Source organism: Argentina silus (assembly GCF_951799395.1).
Source record: "Argentina silus genome assembly, chromosome: 6".
NCBI classification, from domain to species: domain Eukaryota; kingdom Metazoa; phylum Chordata; class Actinopteri; order Argentiniformes; family Argentinidae; genus Argentina; species Argentina silus.
In genome coordinates this window covers 13326453-13343411 of record NC_139660.1, presented here as the reverse complement: position 1 = coordinate 13343411, position 16959 = coordinate 13326453, and the positions used below count along the sequence as shown (strand labels likewise).

At 40.6% G+C, this 16959-nt stretch overlaps 2 protein-coding genes across 5 annotated transcripts in view; one reads left to right on the top strand and one right to left on the bottom strand.

Moving 5' to 3' along the window:
- Positions 1 to 6880: 6880 nt before the first annotated feature.
- LOC310805817 (angiopoietin-related protein 4-like) lies at positions 6881 to 9629 on the top strand (the record flags this gene model as incomplete). The annotated part of the gene is made up of 7 exons (XM_083671623.1): positions 6881 to 7387; positions 7563 to 7673; positions 7778 to 7868; positions 8501 to 8614; positions 8822 to 8917; positions 9006 to 9284; positions 9419 to 9629. 7 exons carry the CDS (start codon positions 6881 to 6883, stop codon positions 9598 to 9600), a joined length of 1380 nt encoding a protein of 459 aa, XP_083527749.1. The 3' UTR covers positions 9601 to 9629.
- Positions 9630 to 11763: 2134 nt separating this feature from the next.
- dpp9 (dipeptidyl-peptidase 9) overlaps positions 11764 to 16959 on the bottom strand; it is a 12019-nt gene continuing 6823 nt past the window's right edge. For all 4 annotated transcript variants that reach the window (XM_083671699.1, XM_083671700.1, XM_083671702.1 and 1 more), the window contains 10 exons: positions 16896 to 16959; positions 16578 to 16657; positions 16112 to 16264; positions 14959 to 15094; positions 14665 to 14810; positions 14253 to 14399; positions 13809 to 13961; positions 13296 to 13438; positions 13043 to 13154; positions 11764 to 12586 (listed from right to left, as the gene is read on the bottom strand). The exon at positions 16896 to 16959 is cut by the window's right edge and continues 96 nt beyond it. In XM_083671699.1, coding sequence (XP_083527825.1) covers positions 12494 to 12586; positions 13043 to 13154; positions 13296 to 13438; positions 13809 to 13961; positions 14253 to 14399; positions 14665 to 14810; positions 14959 to 15094; positions 16112 to 16264; positions 16578 to 16657; positions 16896 to 16959 — 1227 coding nt within the window. In that variant the 3' untranslated portion in view covers positions 11764 to 12493. The remainder of the gene's footprint in view (positions 12587 to 13042; positions 13155 to 13295; positions 13439 to 13808; positions 13962 to 14252; positions 14400 to 14664; positions 14811 to 14958; positions 15095 to 16111; positions 16265 to 16577; positions 16658 to 16895) is intronic.

Below are 16959 nucleotides of genomic sequence, written 5' to 3'. Positions count from 1 at the left end.
CTTAAATACGGGCTCCTCATCATAATGTCTTTGGAATCTAGAATCTCCATCACACATTGTCTTAAAGATGCACCTGAATATGCCAGGGTTCAGAGGGTCGACAGACTAATCGTGTCCACAAAGAGCCGATTCGGTTTTACCACACAATTTAACGCAAGCAATTATTCTACCCAGCACTTACCTATTCTCCTCAGTTTTTTGGTGGTGGCGCTCAATGTTGCGTCGGTATGCGCTGTCAAGCTGAGGAACAACGTTGGTGTTCCCTATTAAACCCAGTTTTATTTCACTGTCCACATGAGATCCACAACCCTGATGTTTGGAAAGCCTTTCCAATAAATGCTTTAAGTCCTTGAATCCTGATTTGGACCAAATGCTCTTTCCACCAAAAATAATTGCACAGACAGCAAAAAAGGCTTTTCTTGCCATCTTGGATACACTAGCTGTTAGCCATGTTTTCCTAAAATTAATCTAAATTTTTTCCTCAAAAGTCAAAGTACTGAAGCGAATGGTAAGGTAATACCACCTCATTCATGATATTTGTGGTTATGATGTTGTCAGATTTTGTCTTTTTCTGGCTGCAGCACCTTTTTTAACCACTAGGGACCGTGGGGCCGGTGGAGCTCGGCCCCTTGAGTTTGCCGTTGACTCAACGGAGAGGCATACTTTGAGCAAGGCCCCACTACCATATATGGTGGTGGGTCCAGAACAGGACAGGCCCCTCTCTGTCAATGAAACGCTGAGTGGGGGAAATGGTTGTGCGCATGCTCAAAGTATGCCTCTCTGTTGAGTCAATCTTTATTGCTGAAACGCTTACTAAAATGTTTAATCATCCAACCTATCTATAATTCAATCTATGCTTTTAACAGCCAAAATGTTTACATACATTAACATGGTTTATTGGCAAATTGGTGTAAGCTGGTCATGTTTCCCCTCAAACTAACTGAACCTTCTGATATGAAGCATGAACATATTGGTTATGTGGGCCATAACCTGGGCCACAGTGAAGCTGATCCGATGTCCAATCAGGACATCATAGACAAGTATGCAAGATTTTGGCAAGCATCTATAGGCGCAACTTGCCATATGTTAGCATAATATTATAATTAAGCAGCTGTCCCACTGAGACCAAGGTCTGGGTCTACATCAACTTTCAGAGTGTGCTAGTGGTAACAAGACAGGCGAAACTAAAGGCCAATTTACCTAGTTCAGACAAAATATATTGCTATATATGTTGCCATGGAAAAAATATTGAATGGGTATTAAAAAGAGTATTGCATATTTTCTGTTCAATAGAATTATCTATTTAGAACAATTGTGTGGTATCATGCCTCCATGATAAAGAACAACATCCTAAACAATGAGGGTTTGTTCCCCATTAAATCATTTGCATGATGTTCACTCCATGTGACCTAACAGCATTCACTTCAAAGAGTTTACAGGATTCCACAAACTGCATGCCTATACTGTATTACATGGTGTGTGTGTGTGTGTGTGTGTGTTTTATGAGAAGCTTGTAGTTGTTCCTTAGGCTTAGATTGTAAACAGAAACAGCTACTTAAGATGTTATGTTTTCTAGACAGCAATAAGCCTTTTATTACAACTTCAATTTGTCCTTTCTTTCAATCATTATTATGTCAACAACACTTCTTACAATTTCCACCTCTGACCTGGCTGCAACCATATGGTTTAACAGTAGAGGGCACTATTGCATTAGTTACTGCATTCCCATTTTAGGCCTTTACAATGACGCTACAGACTATTAAACCCTCTGAGGGTTGGGTCAAGATTCATGTGGTCTTTTAAAAACTGTTGTGACAAAGAGAGAGAGCTGTCCTTGACTTACCACTAGTTCTGTAATGGCATCCCTGCTATGTCATGCACATTGAAAATAGCAGCCCTTTGATGAATCAGCAGATGTATTTTTAAGTAAGGGACATTATTTTCAATCTGGGTTTTTACAGTGGAAATAGACTTAAGGTGCCAAAATATGCCCCAGCACACGCAAGGCCGAGGCAATGGCTAAAAGAGGGGGAAAGGAGATACTGTACCAGGGTGAGCACACAGATAGAGCTCAAACTAGACTGTGTGATTAACTTGTGTAAACAGAGCTTGTGGGAGAGTAGAAGAACATCCTTATGGCGGTTATCCACTATGTTCATTCACACAACAGAGGATGCCCCATTCAGTGGGCCACCAGCAAAGAAAACTTCACTTGGGGATGCTGTTTGGTTTCATGTAACAACTAGGCCCATCTCACTCTGAATTTGCTCCCATCAACAAATGAATGGAAGAGCACCTCATCAACCCACATCTTCCACCTACCACTGATTCTCTACTATTCTGGAAGGCACACAGCGGCATATTCCTAGTACTGAGCAAAGATGCCTCAAAGTACCTACATGTTCCAGCCATTAATTGGTTCCAGCACAGTGTACTGATGTAGGCCTCATGTTTTTGTCGTACAACATCTCAACTTTTCCTCAACAATGATGCATAGATTGTGAAGTATGGGCTGCATGATGTTAATAACACGTGAAATAAGACCAGTAAATGTTATATTGATTGTTATTGGAAACTCTTTCCAAATGCATAAAGCTAATTCTAAATCCTTAATTGAAAATATAGTTTTTCGAATACTTAAAGATAATATTTGAAATATAATACATTCCAATACTTTTATAAACATTACATTCAGGTCTAGCATACACACTGGTAAATAAAGGAATACGTGTACAGAGTATCTCAATCCATCGAGGATGCTCTGGTGTGTCAACATCCCGGGGAAGATGGAGAAAGTTACTTGTTTTCCGACTTAAGGTTAATGTGACACTTGAAATAGGTCCTGGTCAGGGTTACTTTGGAGCATTTACCTGACCCAGCGCAAACATAATTTTACTTAGCTAATTGATTTCATACACTAAATACTGTATATATGATATTGACATAAGAACAACAACCACTGACAGAGCATGAGGGGAAATCATGTACTGGTGTCATTTACTACCGTTTCAAATTTCACATGTCTAATTTCAAAATGTCTCATCCATATTTAATCAAAGTTATGTGGGTCAGTTGAGTAACAAAATTCAAAAGTGTCAAGGAAACTGATTTGTGACTTGTGTTCGAGCAAAGTCAGTAAATATCCACGAAAACAAATGGCTGCGTATTGGTTTAGGGGATTCAGTACAGTTAAGATTGTTCTTGTTGTTGTTTTCAGGGAGTCTCTGATAAACAACTGGAGTAGTCCCGTGGCACATGCTGTGGGCCTAAAAAGTACATGCCTTGGGTCTAAAAAGATTTTGAGAGCTAAATGGGACACACTACTTCTACTTTATCCCTATTGTTTCATTACTACAGCACCCTCCTTGCTCCAGGGGATACTGGGAACAGGGCAGGTTTTATAGCTTCTCTTCCTCCAGGTCAAGTAGACCCTCCAGTTCAGATGGTCACACCATGATAGAGGAGAAGACATGCTCTGTGGTAACTACGGTATAACCTCTAAAGTCACACAAAGACTAATTACTGTTCAGTGAGCCATGATTAGCTCATTTGGGGCAACATATCAACTCCAGTTAGTAGCCATAATAACCTTATCAGGTGATGTTGATCAGGCTTCTGAATTGTTTCTGAAACTTTCTAGTAAAATGCCTACTTTAATATCACACAATCTCTCAAGATCATTCTTGGCATGGACAACAACAGAGCTCGGTCTTTTAATTTCAACTGTTCCAAGACATTTGAGACTCTTCACTACACCAATCAACTGAAATCTACCCAACATATCCTTGCAACTCATAATTTCCATGTAGCTTGCATATTTACCTAAAAAGGGGTCAACATAGTGAATCTAAGCAAATTATTTAGGTCTTAATTTGAGGGAATCTTCAGTCCTAATCTCACCATAACTGGTAAGAGGTGATTATACCATGACTGAGATAGACGGTGCATTAACCTGCGTTGAGATGAGATGCAGAACATGGAAGGAAGAAGGTGTGACTCTGGTTCAGAATCAAAATGTATTTTATTCTAAAGTAAAAGAAATGACATCTGATCAAGGTTTTGGATGGCTGCAATATCATGTTTTTTACTCAATAATTCAGTTGGAAATGTTTTACTTTGAGCAAGAGTTAAGCCTTCTAGAATATAAACATTCACCTCCTCTAATAGTAGTTAGACGTCAAAGTCGTTCATTGTCTTAACAATAAGCCATAAAATAATCTACTTAGCTGTCAATGACAATTCTGTCATATTTTACAGGAGGAAAGATAAGAAACCTATCATGTCTGAGGACACACCAAAGTCCGGATCAAGAAAGGAGGTAAACATGTTTTTCTGGGTAGTAGGGCACAAAAAGTACTTTGATTGGTAAGACAGGACATACAGGAAGTTATTATAAACATGTGTGATGTTAACACATGGTCTGGCCTGCCCGACCGTTAAGTAATGGGACAGAGAGCGATGAACCGATGAACTTCACGGGACCATGAACTCAAGCAGTGAAGTAAACATGAATGCATCTACCAGGGCAAGAGGTGATTTCCTATCCCTGGAGATTTGATGCAGAAAAAACATCATCCAGGAGGGCACTTTGGATGTGGCAGGGCAAAGTTTTTGCAACCCCCCCTCCCCCCCTTGGCATGTCATCAATTTCACAAAATTGAGGTTCCAATGAAAAGAGGCATTACACAAGGACAAGGTCATAGAGCAGATAACCGGGAAGATAGTACATATAAGCCAAGCCAAAAAAGTATGTATGTGTAGGATACAAAAGCTGTGTGTTTGGAATCTGGGTAAAGGGTCAACTTGATGTAAGCGAAGGGAATTTCAGCCTTTGCATTGCAAATAACAGCTGTACTGATGTTGCAGCTGGCTCCAATACAAACTGTTGCTGAAATCACCATACATAACTACGCGTTCTCTTTGCATGGTGTGTATGGATAATAGTAGCAGATCTACCATTATCTTGGTATGTTCTGTTGAAATATACAATATAGCAACTTCCAGTTCTATGCTGTTGAATAGTCTGTTTACTGCAAACCCAAATGAAAAATAGGCTACAAGATAATGTACAGTGTATGTCTAAAATCCTTGTTAATTCCATCCTCACAGTCATCATAGCCAGAGATTATGACAATTACCCTTCAAAGCCTGTTATTGTGGGATCAGCGATTGGAACTAACAAGTTGTCCTGCTCCCCAGATGTGCATGTCTGATCAAAACAGTTCTGGAAGTATTCTGCCCCCAAGAAGGCTGATGCAAGATACTTGGCACATGATATCATATTCACCTTTCACACACTAACCAGCATGTGAGCAAACATGCAACAACAGAGCCCCTCTGCTTCCTTTGGGTTTTGTGTGGGATGGGGAAGAGGGATTGTTTGAATGGAAACATTAAAGAAAAGCACACATGCAGTTGAGTCAACTTACACATTTATATATGCTTTTCCCTATAAAAAGATGGTTTAAAAAAACAGTCCGTAAGCTAGTAGAAATATAGTGTGACACGACAGTAGAACCAAATAACAAATACATAAAGTATACATATAGAACCCTAATAAGAAATGAATAAACAGACTAACTAGATAGGATGCCACCTTTCAATCTAATCTAGAAATATAGCTAGCTAAGTAAGTAGCAAGCCAATATTATTCATCAATGGATTTGGTCTATCCTTCTCTCAATTTCAATTTCTTTCAACTACCCAGCAAATCAATCTATATATCGTCCAAACCATCTTTAAACTTTTTCCACTACCAAAATAAGACTTTGCAAGCCCACAAAGTTTCTTCTGGAACTTCTTTTACTAGTTGTCTACTCTCCTTCTCTGACACAAAGAACATATTCAGTATGTACAAGCAGAACATTACCATAAGATGCTACTTTGTAATATGATATTTTAAAACCTTTTCATGACAGTATCTCAAATGAACACCTCAAGTCAAAAGTACCTTTGAAGGAACAACATTACAACTATACTACACTATTGATTTGATCAAGTAAAAACTATCCTATGTCTGATGTAGAGCTTATCAAAACAAAGCATGCATGTCAAATGCTGCCAGCTCTTGTTTTGGGGAATTGATACACAGTACCACAATTCTCTGAGCTTGAAATTTCCCCTACGTCTCACACAGGCTCTGCCTAAATCACCAGTTGTGTGTATACTTTGTAACAAATACAAATATATATATAGTGTTTATATAGTGTTTCTTTATCATATAAATCAACTCTAATTACTAATTCCAAACACCTTTATGAGACTAGAACTGCTGTACCTCATCATAACCAAAGCAATAAGGACCTTATGGAAGGACCTTATGCTCTCATGGAATGTCTGTTGTTCCTGAAGCAAAACAGATGTCATAGAAATCAAGTGCTATTTGCATGTTAAAATCCATGTGCTCCATTGTTTATGTTTTCTAGGTGGCCCTGAATGCAGGAATCAATGACAGTAGCTTTACTTTATAAAGACAATACATTTATGCTGACATTGTTGTTTTCAACATTGGGGTAAGTGCACACTCAATTGTATTAAATTGTACTAAAACAGGGGAGAATGAAGAATTTCCATTCATACATCTGTGTTATCACAGTTGCAAAACAGCTCATTTGCCTCAAGGTCCAAGTCCTGAAAGAGGATAAACTACTGTACTACTGTACTACTGAAAATGTGGAGAGAGTCAAACAGTGCTGTCCAAACCCCACAGCATGAGGAGCCAATCAGAGCAGCCTTTCAACTGCAGCGTGGGGGCAACAGTACATATAAACCTCTAGCCACCAGCCCCAGAAACAACAACACAGATAGCACGAACGGAACCAAGACCAGCAGTCTGGCTAATAAACTTTGAGGGGACACATTTTTTTTTGCCAAAACAAAGATGAAGATACCGTTGCCATATCTGGTGCTGCTAGTGGCCATTTTGGTGCAAATGGCCACCAGTTTTCCATCAGAACGGAACAGAGCAGCTGGGGGCAGAGACAGGCCAAAGTATGCTTCCTGGGATGATGTCAATGTGGTGGCCCACGGGCTTCTCCAGCTGGGTCATGGCCTGAAGGACCATGTGGAGAAGACCAAGGTCCAAATGAGAGACATCTCAGCCAAGCTAAGAGCCTTCAACAGCACTGTGACCGAGCTGGCCAGGCAGAGCCCAGGGCAGGGGGAGGCACTGAGGACCAAAGCCCAGGAGATAGAGGAGAGAGAGAGCCGGGTAGTGAAACTCTCTGCTGAGGTGAGAACAAGGGTGGAGGAGCTGAGGAAGGAGTTGCTGGGGATTCATGCCAGGATGGACAAGCTGGAGGATAGGGTGGATGGAGTGCTGCAAGGACAGGGGTTGAAGAATAGTAACAACAAAAGCAGCAATTACAGTGATTTCCCCTTCATCCAGGTAAGATAAAAGTTCCAAACAATGTAGTTCCGTGAGATAAATCCTATAATCAAAAATCCTAATGCAATATGCTTCAATGGGCTACAATTTTGCCAAATGTAAATACAGTTATGTCTATAAATCTTTGGGGACATATCTTGGAATATCACTTGACATGTTTCACTGTTGTCCTCAGCAAATACTGGGGGCACAGAATAAACGGATAGATGACCTTGTTGAGAGTATAAGGCAACAGCAAGACAAACTAGAGAAACAGAACATCAACCTACAGGCACTCCATGAAAAGGTAAATACCCTAGATTGTGTGTGTGTGTGTGTGTGTGTGTGTGTGTGTGTGTGTGTACACACATGTTTGAAATAGTAACAGATAATTGTTTCTAATTTACTTAGGTTACAAAGAGGAAAGGCAAGTCACTTTTCAAGCCCACAGATGCGGAGACAGCACTGAGGGGAAGCACTGAACAAAGCAATGCTTCAACTGGTAAGCTTCATAAATTATATGTGACTATGGGCAACAATTAGCACTCATACATACACACTGCTCATTCTTCAGTAGCAAATAACTCCTCTTGCTAATGGACATCTTTATCTTACCACATTGATGGAATACATTTTTCCAATACATAAATTTGGCATGTCTCTTTCAATCGTTTAGCTCCAGACGATATACATGGGCTTAGAGCACAGGATAGACACATCTTTTCTACAGACAAACACAAGAGCGTTAGCACAGATTGAGAACTGTATTGTCCCAAAAGATATCATATTTGTCATTTTGCATCCCAAATATGTAATTGTGTTCTTGCAAGGTAATTTACTGTCATAGATTATATTGAAGAGAAAGAAATGCACTTTGGCCATGGAGCCTACAAAATAGATTATCTGCTACAGTAGTAGTACAACCTGTATAGAGTCCAAAGTTCAAGGAATATGAGAACAACAGCATTTTCACCACTCCTACTGTATGTGGATAGATAAGCAGTTAGCAAACTCGTTAACATGACATTGACTGAGTAAACTCACTGTAAAATAGGAGATGGGTGAATGATGCCATCTGCTCTAATAATTTGATGAATTATCACCTAACAAAATTGATTGTTTTGGTCATTTCAGGGTTGGCCTCAGATTGCCATGAGTTGTTTCTGAGAGGGGAAAGAGACAATGGTGTGTACACTATCCAGCCCCCTAACTCACAGCCTTTTAATGTCCTCTGTGAAATAACATCTGGTGAGTGAAACATAAACTAGTCTTCCTGTTTGCTGTTGCTCTAAACTCAGATGATGACATCTGTTTTGGTAGAAAATTGGATACAAGACAGGATATAGTCTCCTTTACAAGCTGAGGCCCTCAAATAAAAGGTGTTTGGCATACGGAAAACCCCTTTTGAGCATTCCTTGGCTAAATCTCTCTCTCCATCTCCCTTTGCTCCTACAGAAGGCGGATGGACAGTCATCCAGAAACGTCAAGATGGGTCGCAGAATTTCAATAAATTATGGGAAGCCTATCAGAAAGGCTTTGGCAACCTAAGAGGTACATCATTATATTTATGTATAGAGACACGCTACACATGTAGTTCATGCACATGTTCATATGAATAAACAGAATTATTTCCTTTCAGGTGAGTTTTGGCTGGGATTGGAAAACTTCCACACTCTGTCTAAGCAAGGCCATCAGACCCTTGAGGTGGAGCTCTCTGACTGGAGGGGAGAGGCACAGTCTGTGCAGTATCAATTCCGGCTAGATGGAGAAGAGAGTGACTACACCCTTCACCTGCATCAGGGCTCCCCTAAGGACCTGGAAAGTGCCTTAACCTCCGGAACCTCTGGTTTGCCCTTTTCTACTTCTGACAGAGACCATGACCTGAGGGCCGACATCAACTGTGCTAAGCACCTTTCAGGTGCAGTATGCCAGTGCTTCTTCAATATATTCCTCTAAAAAGTCGAAAATGTCATGAACTTCTGTTCCCAGTGAATGTTTTTAGCCTATTTATCTAAATATGCACCCTGTAACACATGCCTTCCTCTTCAATAGGTGGCTGGTGGTTCAGCAACTGTGGCAATTCAAACCTGAATGGCAAGTATCCCAGGAAGACCATCCTTATTCAGAGGCAACAGTCAAGGAGGCAACTAATCTTTTGGAAGACATTGAGAGGGCATTACAATCCCCTGAAGACCACTGTTTTGAAAATCTCCCCAACTACAATCAAGTCATAGGGTTTTACTTATAAACCTTCACTAAAATCAATAGCAGACCAGAGTGATTGGCTTGGTGCCTCAGTATTTCCATATTCAACAAAGCTGCATTATTCTCAAGACATAGGTTTGTTGGCTAGAGCATTAATTGCCTGAGGAGCAGGTTACCTCCAATAGGCTGTTAGAATGATAAAATATTGCACATCAACAAGCACAACAATGACGTCTTATCTAACAATTACAGTTGTAGTACATGTAGTACATCCCTTTTATAAAGGACACATGTCTCATTACCTCGGTAGTGGAGTTCAGTCACATTGACTGCATTATAACCTTGTTGAGTCTTAGTTTGGAAAGCCTGGGGAAAAGCCTAGTTTGTGAAGCCTGCAGAAAGTAGCTACAAAGGGGTGAACATTTTTTAAATTACATTGCTTGGGTGGAGCTAAAAACAGAATTCTGTTTTTTCTTTCAGGTTTTCTTCAGTTTTGTTCAATGTTGCAAGCTAGCATAGACAACAACTCTCTGCAAAATACTGCTACCATGTCTGAAAAGGGGTGGGTGGGGTTATTGGAATGTAACATCCAATGAAATTGCGAGCACATTCTCCTATTGCTTTATCCAATCCACGCCAGATCAGCTCATCACGTTGTTCTCATTAGCCGATCTGTCTTGGATTGAACTGGAAGGAACAATAGGAGAATGTGCCTGCAATTTCATTGGATGTTACATTCCAAGAACCCTCCCCACCCCTTTTCAGACATGGTAGGAGTATTTTGCAGAGAGTTGTTGTCTATCCTAGCTAGAAACATGAAGAAAACCTGAAGCAAAAACAGAATTCTGTTTTTTTGGAGCTGCACCAAAGCAAGGTATTTGATTGGTTTGAATGTTGCGAGGCGTCACTCAATTCAAATGGGTTCCCACCCCTTTGGAGCTACTTTCTGCAAAGGATTTCCCAAGGCTTTCCAAACTAGGAAGGCCTGGTCTCAACCAGGTTAATGCAAGACTAACTGCATTATAGCACACATACCCTTTAAAAGGGTTCAGCTTCTGTGCAAATTCTTATGTTGCTTAATAACCGTTATATTTTGTGTCTGTGATATATTTTCGAAATCGAGATGTGGAAATATGTGTTAGATTTCAAATGTTGTAATATTTTGTATCTATTCATTTTTAAAATGATATACAAACAAATGTAAAGGCATTGTATCAGATTCTTTTTTTATTTATTTTTTTTAAAGTTGAGTTGACTTCAATAAATTCCAACCATTCTCTCTTACTTTTAGCCCCTGGATCAAGGTTCATAATATACACTGGGGTGGAAATCTATCAGCCTGAACATCATTTAGCTTTGCTTTACTTCCCTAAATAACTATCAGTATGGACCGGCTAGAATTTTGTAGGTGATTCACTTGGTGACAAAATGATTTTGCATAACCAATAATTAATGACATCGGATCTGCCTTAATTGAAACTGTTTTGCCACACTGACATTCAGGAAAGGTGAAATAAGTAAAATTCTGATACCAGAGCTCCCTCTAGTGAAACAACTGTGATGTACTATATAGTACTTCAAATGATAAGTTGCTAGACATACAACAAACCTTATACCTTACTTCACTTTTCTTGACTTGAGTACAAACTTTGTCTTCCATTAATTGACCTTAAAAATCGGGAATAAGATTAAATAGACACTGAAATTTATTGCGTAATTTAAGTGTAAAGCTGTTACAATTACATCCCAAAAAGGTGAATTAGTATCTTTCTCGGAAAAGTGATTGTTACAAATGAATCACTGTTTTTTTTGTTAAAAACTTCCATTTGAAATAAATCTCATCTCACAGATGGTCATAAATACACTCAATCGTAGTCACGTACATCTATGTGAACTCTTACATCAATTCCATAATGTTGCACTCATCTGTTCCACTGGGTTACTGCAAGTGTCCTACAGTAACATCTTCACAAGGCACAAGATGGCCAAGTATTGGTTTTTAGCACATCATAGAGTGAGTTGCATGTGATCATTTTGATAAATTTGCCTACCTCACAAAGAATAGACCATGAGATTGAGTTACTTCATGTGCAAATGATAGGTTTCAAAGCTAAAGAAGCACCAGTGGCAGCCCCAGTCTTCAGTGGCAGCAAACACAGAGAAGGCTCTCTCGATAACTAGAGATTAAGATGTCTGAGGAGATTGCTGTCTTTTAATGAGTTGCTAAATTTTACATTCATAAAAATATTTTTCTTTTAATAATACACACTTAAAATACCAGTTGTAGGTAGCAGTGCGTGGTTTCTCTCTGCAGTTACCCACAGTGTGGATCACTGCGAGAAACTCAATCAATGATGCAAGACAGTCCAAAATAACAACAGACAAACAAACAAAACAAAAAAACAGTAAGGAAGCAGGGAAACTAGGACTTGAACAACAGAAGGATAAGTGCATGTGTATACTTTACGTGTGGGCAAAGCTTGCATTTCACCATGTGCGGTCTTAAGCCACTGACGGGAAAAGAAAGAAAGACACATTTGGCAATTGAGTGAGGGTTCCTGGAAAAAAACATGTTTGCTAAAGAGGGTGTGGTACAAAAATCCCCCAAACAACAAGTAACTCCAAGATGCTAACAAGTTCAAGATGCTCAGTGTTTGTTCTTTTCTCTCCTCATCTTCCATCATTCTTCCGCTAAAACTGAAACCCTCGGCTTGTGGCATGGGGTAGGTTGGCGGTAGTTGGCTGTTTTTTTCCACCTTTTTCAAAGTGGGAGTGGGGCAGGAGTTGTATGATTGTGACAGGGTGCGAATGGTGGTGGTGGTGGTAGTGGGGTACATGAACTGGGAGAGAAAAGACCAAGGCGACGCGGGGAAATGGGAACAGGGGGAGGGGAAGGCTCTGTCCAATAAACTGCCTCCCTTATCAAAGGTACTGCTGGAGGAAGTGCAGCAGCATAATCTCGTAGTGCTCTCCAGACTCAGGGCAGCGGATGCTGTGTCTCTCGTTGGGGTAGATCTAAAAAGATGAACCCAGAGAATTAGAGTGGGGAGAAGACCTTGTAATAAGGGATCTTTCTTCCTCACTCAAAGATGACGCATTACACATTTTTATACTTGATCATTTAAACATAATTTTTACGTCAATAGTGCAATCCTCACAACATAAATTCACAGTCGTTTTGGACCCAGACAAGAAAACTAAAATACGCTTTATATGTTTTAGTTTTTAGTTTTAGCCAAACGGCAGTTCTGCCACTTGATTTGCTTTAAAGCTGAGGGATGGGGCCAGAGAAATGTGCCCGAATTTTAAACATATATTGAACAGCTCATTAGGCAGCTCATAAGTTATATTCTTCAAGAGTCAATAGGTACACTAATAGTAATGTAAACGGAGCATCAGTGACTATTGCAGATGGCTTTAATATCATGCTATAACATGTTAGTGAGCACATGTAAAAAATAACCTTCCTACCTGTAGCTGATATGGCTTCCCCGCACGGATGAGTTGAGAAACCAGGAAGTTTGTGTGGAAAAAGTGCACATTCTCATCAAGAAATCCATGTAATATAAGTAATCTGTTGGGCCTGTGTGGGGGAAAAAATGCATATTCAGATGCCTTATCTCACAGTCCCTCCCATCTAGACAGATCTTTCAAACAGCCGTTTAAAAATGTGCTATAACAACAAAATGAACCATCATTATCATCGTAAATCATTAGTACTCACTCGTTAGGCAGCTTGTCTACAAGCAGAGCGACTGAGCCGGCCTCGTAGCCCTGCTGGTTGTTCTCAGGCACGTCCATGTAGCGCTCCGTGTAGCCTGTGTCGTAGGCCATCCACACCGTCACTGGGGCTCCTGCTATGGCCACCTGGACACAGGAGGAGGAGGAGAGCTCAAAACCAGGCAGCCACACTTTATTTACATAGTGTCGTATAGATGAGCCCACAGTAGCTCACACAATCAACAAACCAGTTAAGAGATATCAAAGACCTTGTAGTGGAGCTAAAAACTTGTACTGTCTCAAATTCTATTATTAAAACTGTGTTGAATACTCAATAATTCTGTTTCCCCAGATTTTTCGGCTGCGCCTCGGGACCACATTTGTGACTTATTGCCATAGAACTGCAAAGCCCTGTCGTGATAAATGTATGCCTTACAGAGTATGCAGGGGTTAAACTACTTAAAATGTAGGTTGTCTCAAAAATTATTCGGTTTGAGTCTTTCAATGCTATCCTCACTTTGAAGATGTTGGGCCTGTGGATGAGGCCCATGAGAGACAGGAAGCCGCCGTAGGACCAGCCATGGATGGCCACGCGACTCAGGTCCACAAACTTGTACTTGTCAGCCACATACTCAAGCCCCTCTACCTGGTCCTCGATCTCCACCTGCCCCTGAAGATGGCAAGGCATGGCCACCAAAGAGAGGGGACAATGAGAGTTAGGACTGGCATGGACGTGTAATAGACTGGCAATACAAATACTGAATAAACAATACAGAGTCCTAACGGGGGGAAAATTGGTTTGAATTGCTTGGGACAGTACAGATAGACAAGCACACATCAGCACAAGGGACAGAGCACTGATAAAGCTCAACACATTTTCTGTATAACTCATCATATTTGTTTATTCTTTCTCTTAATAACAAAATATTAAAGCCAGGTGGAGATTGGGAGATTAGTTTACCATTTTGTTTTTGAGAGCGCCTTCAAACATCAGTCCCCTCTGACAGGAGCCCCGCCCATCAATGACCACCACTGCGTAGCCAAGCGACGCCAGAGTGTTGAGCCTCAGGTACTTCACTCCTTTGTACGAGTTATTCACTAGCTGGACCTACAACAAACCAACCAAACTATACTCATATTCTCCTCTCAACTGCACCCACAATCTATGAAAATATTATTTATTTTACTATACATTACATCATATCTTTTCAATATATTATCTATGGAAATGCTGTAAGTACTTCACTCTGTAAAGTCTGACGGTTTGACATGGCTTAAATAGCAAACCCAGGTAAGTGTTAATGTAACTGTGTCCTACACCAAGAGAACTTTGAACACCTTCTCTTCTGGTTTGAACAGAGGAATAAACACACCTGAGGACCTCCGTAGACAAAGAGGATTGTGGGATGCTTTTTGCCAGGTGTCAGGTTGTGTGGTTTGTACAACATGCCGTAGAGCTGGAACCCTGACTTGCCTGGAAAATTAAATATCTCTGGTGGGTTGTAGTCTGCTGGGCAACCTGGAAAATAACAACAATAGGCAACATGAATACAAAGCACTCCAACAATTTGGCCAGAAGCAACACTGACAACATTGGATTTGCGGTGCTTCTGTAGTCCCCTTATGGAGTTCAAAGTATCTAACACTAGTTCCCCTTCCCCACTCACCTGGGGCCTCCATCATGCTAGCCCAGAACTCAGGCTCTTTGTGTAGAGGGTCACTCTCTGGGCCTATCAGCTTGTAAACGTGAACACAGGGAGGTGTGCTGACGTTGCTGTAATGGCTGACAAACATGTCGAAGTTCTAGACAGACAGAAGGTGAAGACAAGAGCAGGACATTCAGGTCAGCTGAACCCGAATTTTCTTTTAGCTTTTTTGGGCTGCTGATTAATCAAATAAAAATGGGCCAAGAGGCAACAACCCTTACCTATGTAATTTGTTCTGATTAATTAATACAAAGAATGGAAACACGGATCTTGAATGAAATAAACAGAAATAACTAATGATTAAGAGTGTCTTGGTAATGATTTGTAGTGTTTTCTTTGCAGTTTCTAAACATCAAGATGAAATGAAATGCGTTCGTAATCATTGAGCTTTGTGGCACAATTATATTATTTATTGTTATAATCCATGAATTAAACAGGACACAATGTGGCCTATTAACACATTTATTGCAATAGGCTATACAACTATAATCCAATAAATAAAACGGGGTATTGCACCATGGCCCAAGACCAACCCCCGAAAACAGAAAGGTTCACTCTCACTCCCCTTTGTAATAAACGTAGCCTAATCTTAATTTAGAAATGTCCCCCTGTATCTATGGTCGTCTGCAAAGTCAGGTAGCCAAATTGCATCCACAGCATGCAGAAATTAAAACAATTTACTCCCTGACGAATTTACTCCATCAGTGTCAGTCTTGCAGTTAAACTATAGGCCAGTCGCCCTAACTGCGTGAAGTTTGGTGAGCACATTGTTTTGGAAAATTCATTGGTTCTGTAGCCTAGTCTTGCAAATTACATTAGCGTCAGTGTTAAAGGAGACGAATGCAATTGTGAGAATAACGCCTCTGCTTAGTGTGAAAATAAATGACTGACTTTGATTATAATCACAGGAATAATTATATCATTTTGGTACATTTATTTCAATTTACTTTTGGGGAAGCTCAGCTGTATAATATGGCCAAGAAAAAGGCAAATAGACTCACTACAACTGTCGCGGTTACCATGCTCTGCCATCGTTGACAAATTCATATATTAAACACTGACCTACTGTATGCAAGTATGTATGTGAGAGAGCAGGACTGGTCCAGCACAGTACCTGGCTAATGGAGCAGCTGTGGGAGAAGCCTGGCTTGGTCAGACGGACAATGTCCCCTGGTGAGTCATAGCTCACGACGTACAGGTGGTGCTCCAGTGGAGTGTCTCTCGTGCCTTGGAAGTACACTAGCTGGGTGGCCTCGTTAACCCAGATCTAAGAAGCGGTAAAAAAGAAAAAGAGGGGGTGAAAAAAAAGAAGACGTGAGGGAAAGAGGAAGGACAGCATCACTTATGGAGGCAGTTAAGAAGGGAGTTGTGTGGTGTGGTAACCACTAACCCTGGTCCTGGATAGCTACAGGGTGTTCAGGCTTTTGTTACAGACCTGCACCGGCACACTGTGTTCAGCTAACCAAGTTATTGATGAGTCATTGAACTCACCATTGAACCAGGTGTGTTGGAACAGAAGCCTGCAGACCTTATAATTCTCCAGGATCAGGGTTGGTGGTGACCGCTGTTCCTGGGCTTACCTTGGAGCCATGTCTGGCCAGCACCTCCCACTCCCCACTGGTTAACGTCACCTCCTCCTTGATTGGGCACTTAAAGTCATCTGGGGGAAACAATGATTACATCAAATACATTTATTTACCTTTATTCTAACCAGGGACATGGAATTAGCACTCAGGAATCAGGCAGGAATTCTATGCAGAGGAAGGATTAACACCGAAACACGTCTGTGCAGGGTCATACAAAAACGATGAAATGTACATTTTGCAAAGTGCAGTATTTTCTACAGAAAAGGCCCTTGTAAAGAAATAAAAGAGAAGCAAACAAGTGAGTTGTCATACCTTCAGTGTGGGTGTAGTCTCTGGCCCACTGGTAGCAGCCTTGTTGTAACAGAGATGTGACCTT